Source organism: Sparus aurata, chromosome 5 (assembly GCF_900880675.1).
Source record: "Sparus aurata chromosome 5, fSpaAur1.1, whole genome shotgun sequence".
In the NCBI taxonomy this organism is placed as follows: Eukaryota; Metazoa; Chordata; class Actinopteri; order Spariformes; family Sparidae; genus Sparus; species Sparus aurata.
Window position 1 is genome coordinate 25,829,659 of NC_044191.1, and position 8,802 is coordinate 25,838,460.

The 8,802-nt window shown below is 42.3% G+C and overlaps 1 protein-coding gene across 2 annotated transcripts; it reads right to left on the bottom strand.

Annotated features, from left to right (window-relative positions):
• Positions 1-3,235: 3,235 nt before the first annotated feature.
• On the bottom strand, positions 3,236-8,052 carry LOC115581060 (homeobox protein orthopedia B-like). Of its 2 annotated transcripts, none has more exons than XM_030415892.1 (3): positions 7,789-8,052; positions 7,039-7,442; positions 3,236-4,652 (listed from the first exon to the last, which is right to left on the bottom strand). In XM_030415892.1, exons 1-3 carry the CDS (start codon positions 7,823-7,825, stop codon positions 4,152-4,154), a joined length of 942 nt encoding a protein of 313 aa, XP_030271752.1. In that variant the 5' UTR covers positions 7,826-8,052; the 3' UTR covers positions 3,236-4,151. The 2 variants fall into 2 exon arrangements, with proteins under 2 accessions (XP_030271752.1, XP_030271751.1); XM_030415891.1 differs by having other exon boundaries at positions 7,750-8,049.
• Between the last annotated feature and the right edge of the window lie 750 nt (positions 8,053-8,802).

The window sequence follows — 8,802 nt, forward strand, 5'->3', positions numbered from 1 at the left end:
ACATTACATATCTACTCTGGTTCACACAGACACAACATAATGATTCTCTTTCCTGTTCCACTGTGACTTCACTGTTTCCACCTCAGGGAATTCTGATCCACATGTGACAGAGAACCAATCACATTTGAATGCATGCCATTCACATTTAATGCTACACATTTTAGTTCACGTGTGTAAATAGGCGATCACATGTGATCACATCTTTATTTACATGTTAAGCAAATTTAACCAAGAAACTAATTCAAAGGTGTTTCTTCCCTGCTTTGCACGTGTTTTTCTTTCATGTTACATTTTTAGTTCACATGTGAAAATGTGGAATTCACATGTCAACATGGAAATTCTAATTTAGATTTGTAATTTTTTTAATTGCATGTAATATAACATGTTGATAACATGTGAAGTGGCCAATGACATGGGTAAATGTCCACATGTGCCTTTATTTTCAATTCACATGTTAAAATATAGTTCGCATGTAACATTTTTGCAAAGGGGATTTAATCAAGAGACCAATTAGAAGGTTTTTCTTCCTCACGTTGTCGAGGCTTTTATTTTCCCACCTACATTTTTTTACTTCACATGTGACACATGCACATTTTACATGTGGAAAATTGTCTTTATATATGAAAATAATGTCGCTTGTGAACATGTCCACATGTGTCTATAATTTTATTCTCATATTAAAATGTTGTGCAAATAGCCAATCAGATGTGAAAATGTGTGATAATGTTGAATTCACATGTGGAGAAGCATGTTTTACATGATACCATCGGCCATGTTTTGTCTCCACATGTGTAAATTCTAATCAAAGATATGTAGGAAAAAAATGTATATTTCAGACGTATAAATTTTCATTCAAATGACAAAAAATGTCAGATAAAAAATGTGTTGCTTGTGAAAATGTCCACATTAAATGTGCCAAAGTTTTCATTTTACATGTTAAAATTTCAGTTCACATGTGAAAATAGTCGATTCTTTTGTGACATTTTGTAATGGAATTAATCAAGAATATTGTTATGTTAATTTCTTCCGGTCTGTTAAATAATACAAAGTGTCCGACTCATTGTATGAACCTGTAACAGTCGTCTCAGTGTGAGTCTGTGTGAGCCTGCTGCTGCTGAGGCTCACACTTGTAAACAGTTCAGAAAATAAAGCCAAAAATTGTTTTTCATGGTATGTTGGAAAACTTCAGGCTGTTTCACTCACGCTAATTATGTATTACAGCAACACAGGGTTTCACACACACACACACACACACACACACACACACACACACACACACACACACACACACAAACACACAAACACACAGGAATAAATGATATTTTCAGGGTCTTGACTTGGGTTGGTATTTTCAATAATTCAGTAAATTACTGCAAACAAATTTATGTTAATAGAAAAGGTGGGAACCAACTGTTTAATATGGGAAAAGTAATATACTTTTGTTAATTATGATTAATCCTCTGTTTAACCCCCCTGCATTGTTACAGAAACTCCAATTATAAGTTTACAGGCAGTGGGACTGCTTATGGTAATGCCATATCTCATCAATTACCATCCCGTGACCGTAAATTGGCCTCAGCGCTGACAACGAGATGAGGTTAACACGCTGATTAATTTGAGCTGCTGTGATTTCAGGCTCAAGTTGACACTTATAATCTTTGACACAGACAGTGAGGTCCGCTCACTTTCTTAATGGAAAAATGTTATTTACTTCTTTCGAAAGGAACGTTCACAGACATCACACCTCACATCGGGATAATTTGAAAAATACAGCGACGCAAACAAGGTGAGAGTTTGTCTTATTACAGGAGTGATGGAGAACTTTAGGTAAATGTCAGGCGATCAGAAGGCGCAAAGGCTAAACTGTTTAACACTGAGCATCTGTATTGTTTTTTGTCATACGTGTTGTGTGTTTGAAAACCAGAAGACAGAATGTATGAGAACATGTCAGTTTACATTTATAAATGTCTCTAAGGAGTGTGTTTGTCCGGTGCTTTAAAAAACATATTAACTATATTCGTATTATATTTAAAGTATGAATATGATGAAATAACATATGCAAACATGCAAAAACTACTACTATTTTTCCAGCTTTGCCTCATATAATAACCCTTTAAAACGCCCAAAGAAACACGTTTTATTATTTATTTATCGGCTTTAAATACTGCTTATTTCTTGCTCCTCCCTCCTTAAAAACAGCTATCGACGCTACGTAAGAGGGCTGAAGTGGGTCAGTTAACCTGTTAAGACAGTGGTGCATCAATTCTAACAATCAAGTTAAATGCTGTGGTGAAGTCATTTTTTGAATTGAGTAAAAATGAACAAGTCCGTCTGTGTGAGTTCACTACAGGAGTATGTAAGCAGAGAAACGTCAAAAAGCGACACAAATGGGATGTGATTAATAAAGTGAAGACTATTCAGTGACTCGAGGTTGGTCCATCTGTTTAAAATGGAGACAGCTCTATGATTAAACCACTTTAATGGCAGCTAGCTTTATGTACAAACAGTCATTTGGCATCTACAGTAGTTGATGTTTCTCCTGGTGCGATGTACGCATGAGAGACCAGCAGACACCGCTGCACACATGTGGGTTGATAGGTCGTTAATAGTGGTGCTGATGGGTGGAATTCCAGTTTCAATAGTAATTTTGTATATTGAAGTCACTTCCGGTTTTTCTAAAGCAACCACAGCTGGATCTCACAGCAACTTCACTTTAACTGCGACTAATCGATTATGTCATTCCTGTTTCCTGATGGCAGAAAACTCTAACCTTAAAATCCACACTGTAGAAACTAGAGGCTGCTGTATGCAACACACACACGCACACGCGCACACATACGTGATTCCTCCTGTTTAGTTACAGTCCATCCAGTCCGCTCAGTGGGATGACCGTCATGGTTAAAAGCAATGACCGTCACATCACAGCGCTGACATCTTTACCGCTGCTGTCTGCCGCCGTGCAACCATGAGACCAATCACCCTTCATAAACCTTCTGACCCCCTCACCTCAGGCACTGTAAAAAAAAAAAAAAAAAAAAAAAAAAACGATATTGTGTGTGTGTGTGTGTGTGTGTGCGTGTGCGTATGCGCTGAGGAGCATCATAGTATTTTTTTTTTTTTTTTTGCTGAACTCAACCCAGATGACTTCCTCCACGCAGCCGCTGACTGTGAGAATGCGCACAGGACCGACCCGACGACACCTCGCCGGGTTCAGACGGAGACATGACTCACTCGCTTGTTTTCACATTCTTGAAAATTACTTTTATTTGTTTCTTCATTTTTAAATTGGTACAAACCCGTCAATGTGGTGCATTTTTCCGATGTAAGATCAAACATTTAAGAAATGTGTCAAGTAATAGCACATACAATAAGTTAAAACATGTCACAAAAAAGACCAGCGGGTACATAGCGAGAATGTTTCATCTACACAAAACATCCTAAAACAGAGTAGGCCTACTGAAAGATCATTGTATTTTTTTCTTCTTCTTTTTCTTCTTCTTCCTCCTCCTCCTCCTCTTCAGTCTCATGCAGACGAGACTGTGGCCGCCGAACAGAAGTACCTCTTTGGATCTGAGTGGGCACCGTTTTACTCCTTAAATTATCCAAAGCGTTTATATCCACATGCACAGTGCATGCCCCGAGACCCGGTTCAATAGGCCCACCTACAAGTGTGGTGCGTGTGCGGTAGGCTGTCACCAAAAATGTATACCCAATCTCATAAATAACCGTTTGACATAACACAACTTCACCTGAACACAATAACACGTGTGCGTAAAGACACACTCAGTGAAAACGCAAATACGACGATTGTTTGGCTCCCGGTAGTTAGGGGCCTATAGTCTAGAGATCATTACAATAGTATTTATCATCAATAGTCGATAAAATCCTTTTTGAATTAACAAGATAAATAACCCCCCCAAACCCAAGTTATTTTTTTCCTCCGTGTGTCCCATCAGAGTTGTCCTTTTTCTTTTTGTACGTATAGATGCAGTCACACACAGTCTCCTCACATTTCAGGCCTGATTAGCTCGCTCTCTCGTTTTGATCTAAATAGCGGGAATAAAAACAGAAGGGGAAAAAAGTAGAGCCGCAGTTTGGGGTTGATAGAGGAGGGGGGGTTTGGAGGAGAGGGGGATGTTGGTGAAAAGTCACTAAGTGAAACTCATGGACACTGTGTGCTCCAGCGCTTTGCGCCGCAGTGACGCGATGCTTGTCCCTCTCCACATGTCACTGTCCGGGGAGCTACACAGCTGAGGGGAGCCCGTTACGTTCGTGGGGCCGGAGAGAGAGGCCGACATTCCGGGGAAAGGCGACTGGTAGAGGTGGGACTGCAGACCGGAGCCGTTGGAGGACAGGCCGTTGGAGAGACCCATGGAGTTTGGTGGCGGGCCCGGACCCAGACTGCACTGTGACAGTCCCTGCATGCCTGGCTGACGACCAAGGGCCGGCGGGAGCTGCAGCTGGGACACTCCCGGCATCCCCGTGGCCCAGCGAGAGTCGTTGGCGTGGAAGGAGCACAGGCTGTTCTCCATGGCGGCCGCGGCAGAGAACTGTGGCAGGCCCGGTGTTGGCAGCAGCGTCCCCGGGGCGCGGAACACATTGGTGGTCTTCTTCCTCTTCTTCCACTTGGCGCGTCTGTTCTGGAACCAAACCTGCGAGCAGAGAGACAGCACCGTGAGCCATCAGGAGGATGAACTGAGAGGACGTGTCTGAAGCATAACGCACTTGTGACGAGGGACATACAGGTGGATGCTTGGATCACGGGAGAAAAAATACAATTACGCACGATAATCTCACGAACATCTGGCCACACTCAAATAAAATGTAATGTTGTTTTAAGAAATTATTGCTGCAAGAAGACTGATCCACAATGTCTGACCAACACATTCTCTACCAGCCACGTGGCCTGCCGTGATCTGGATCTGGCCCTGTACTGTCTGACCACTGGGGCAAACGGAATTAACAAGACACAGCCCGAGTGAAGAAACCGCTGCTTTGCACTTAAAGGAACTCCTATTAGAATATCATCAGTTCTACTTTGAGCGAGTACCGTCAGATAGCAGGTGCATCTCACGAACCCTTCTAAATCGCATTAGTATAGTCTGTCACTCACCAATCATTCGGCTACACTGTCAACACACTGTTGTTTGTTTTTCAAGCCAAGGTTAGAAATTCCATTGTAAATGAAACACAAAAGGCTCCACAGAGGCTTCTTCTTTTTTTTTTTTTTTTTTTTCCACAAGGGGTGTTTTATTAGTGGTGTTCCGCAGCAGTGGGCCGAACTATTTATCTTTTCTAACATCTTATTTACAGGCAGATTAGCTGCATATCGCTCTCATTGTTGTCTGGGCTTAAATACAAATGTCGCGCATTACTGTACACACTCTACAGTGAGAATAAAACACACGCACGCGCCTGAAGACACACACACACACACACACACACGGGAAGGCGCGCAGCTCTGGTCGGGGCTTTATAAAGATTTCATCATCTTCGGGCGGTGATTAATGCGCGCGCGAGAGGCCGTGAGTCGATGCCTCCGTATTAAAAGTGAAATCTCGCTCTCATTCCGCTCAGCCAGCCGTGAAACGTCGCCCAAACCCATTACACTCGGAGGGGGGGAAAGAAAATGCAATTTCTCATTCCATTAAAAAAGTACAATATATTCTTGAGTCCTATTAAGACGTCGCTGATAGAGCATTTTAAAAGGAGAGAGGCTCGTGGAGGCTCAGACACGCACGCACACACACGCCCACAGAAGGCTGCACGGCCCCGCACGACCCCGCACTAATGTTTACCAACAGCAGCGAGCGCGAGCCGACCTGCGCCGCGCGGTGATAGGATCCCGCACCACACAGAATAAAGGATTGATTATTAAGGTGACTAATGATTCCACTGGTTTTTATCGCTTTCACTGGGATCATTTGCATGAATTTCACATCGCTGCTTAATAACCCGTTCACTGTTATAAATAAGACTGAAATTGGTTGATAATGTGTTTGGTTTATTAGAGCCCGCGTGCTCGTTAAAAAAAAAAAAAAAAAAAGTCTCAGCCAGTGTTTAAATTGTGTGAGAATGGTTCGTGTGTTAAATTAAATATAATACAAAGGAGAATAAAAATAGTGAACGTAGTTTTGAACGTAAAATAAAATAACTTTTCTATTTCAATAATTGTGTTAAAATGTGGAGTCTTATTTTCAAATTCTCAAAGGCTTTTTTGGTAAAAATAAATAAATAAATAAAAATCATATGTCCAAATTTTTGAAATTGCACAGAATCAAATGTGAAATAAATACATTCAGCACTGTCACACCTCCAATTTCTATATTTCCGGGGACAGTCACCACAGGTGGCAAAGGCCTGTAATATTTTTTTTAAAACCTTAAAGCCTCCTGAATGTCTGCTGACTTCATGAGCAGCGGTGTCCTGCTCGCTGTCGGCAGGTGCACGATGTTTCAGCACCTTGGACAGAGCCCTGCGTGCGTTAGACTGGAGAAGGTTTCTTAGAATTAAATATCGCTCACCTTCTGTCTAAACATTATTTAATTACAGGATCATTTTTTAAAACTGAATAATTAAATGAAAGCAGCTTTGAGTTATTTTTTAACTGTTACTGGAATATCAGAACCGATTAATCTACTCTTTTGTTTTTTTTAAGGCAGGATATAGTGCTGCATCTAAACCAAAAAAAGAAAACATTTTCAAGTGATTATTTTGATATAATAACAATATTATAAATACATTACTGGCGTCAGAACACCTGTTATCTTCTAATATTCCGAGCATTCGCAGCTTCGCCACAGCATTTCAGGAGGTGAGAGTTGACAAATACCTGATATAACACGATAAGAAGCGAGAAAACTACCTGTCTGAACCCTCTCCTGCAGTGAACCTGAGCCTTTGCTCTCTGGATTCTTAAAGGATAATATTTGGACACTTTGCACGATGCGGACAAACACAGGATCAGAACCCGGGCCGGAGCCACACCCCGCCTTCATCATGCCACTGTTTTCCATCCACACTTGCACGAGTGTTTACCTGAACTCTGGACTCGGTGAGGCCGATCCTCAGCGCCAGCTCCTCCCTCATGAAGATGTCAGGGTAGTGGGTCTTGGCGAAGCTGCGCTCCAGCTCGTTGAGCTGCGCCGGGGTGAAGCGCGTCCTGTGCCGCTTCTGTTTCTGGCTGGCGGTCTGACCGGAGCTCTGCTGCGGCTGCTGCTGCTGCTGCTGCTGCTGCTTCTCCTGCTCCTTCCCGTTCACCGGCATGACGGCAGAGTTGGATCCCACCGTGGCGATGTCTTCTCCCGGCAGCAGAGTGGTCCCCTCCACAGAGTCCGAACCAGGGGCCATGTCTCCCGGATGCCCCTGGTCTGGCACGCCGCCGCCCAGCCGGCACTTCAGAGCCTCTCGGTGTCCGAGCAGCTCTGCGGCATCCTTCATCCCTGAGAGGACGAGCAGCACACAGTGAACACACGGCAAAACCCTTAAAGCGCAGCATGTTTAAATGAGAATCACAATGACAAAAAGCAAGACAAAGATTAATTGACAGAACTGCACAGATAAACTCAGTATAAGCTTGGATCGTCATTTTTTTTTTTTTAATTTTTTTTGTTAGCTGTCAGGTTTTATCCTGATAAATTACTGTAAAGAACTACGTCGGGCAACAATAAAGCACTTAGCTGTTAACACAATTAACTACACAGTCTATCTATCACTTCACAACGTTGAACAAGAAGTTTAAAATCTTACACTGGAGTTTAGGGCCGGAGTTTAGTGATGACAACTCACCGAGCCGAGCATCCAGCAGGTCGGCGTGAGAAAGCATCGCGTACCGCTCCAGGGCGAAATGCGCTCCAAAAAAACCCGACAACTTTGGGGCAATTTAAAAAGTATATATCGTCTAAATGAACGAAAATTCGGTTTGTGGTTAAAAAAGGAGGTCCCTTGCATTATAATGTCCTTTAGAGCGACGGGGAGGCGCTTATTAGTTGAAAGAACCCGTGAGCTTCCTCAAATAAGAGCCAATCAGAGAGGGAGCTTGGAAATGTCAGCGGCGTGACTCCCCCCCTCTTCTTCTTCTTCTCCTTCTCCTTCTCCTTCTTTTATTTTTTTCCTTCTTTTTTACGCACACATACACACGCACAGACCCAAACGCGCACCAAAACACTACAATTCAATTCAATCCTCTGCCATTCCATCCTCTGATTTATTAGCTTTTCATGCTTAAATTATTCCACGTTAAACATCTTAATGTGTTTGTTTAATCTCGCGCAGCCCCGTGCCCATGACAGGACTCTTGTTTGTGGAGGTATACATGTAAAACAGATGATAAATAATATTTTAAATATCGGAGGTGAGCTCTGATTTCTGCAGAGGCTGTTATTTTATTATTATTATTATTTATTTATTTGGAGATAGAAAAGCGCGCAGCAAATGCGTCGCCATTAAATAATTAGCCGTATCAAAATCTCAATTTTCAAACCACTGGACTGTGTCAATTAGCCCGTTTACAAACAGAGAGGGAGGATTCATTTCGCAAATTAACGAAAAAGTCTTTAAATTAAAACAATTTTCAAGCTGATTACTCTTTGGATATTTAGAGAAGGGGATTTTTTTCTCTTGCTTTCTTTTTTTGTTGCTGTTGTAACTGAGTGTGATATCAGATTGAGTGTGATTCTGTGTGGATTTAATTCACAACACAAACATATAAGAGGCGAGGAGCCTCATAAGCGCCGGGTCTCTCCCCTTTCAGCCCCACTTCCCTCCCCCGTCCTTGGATCACAAACAAAACGAATATCGCTC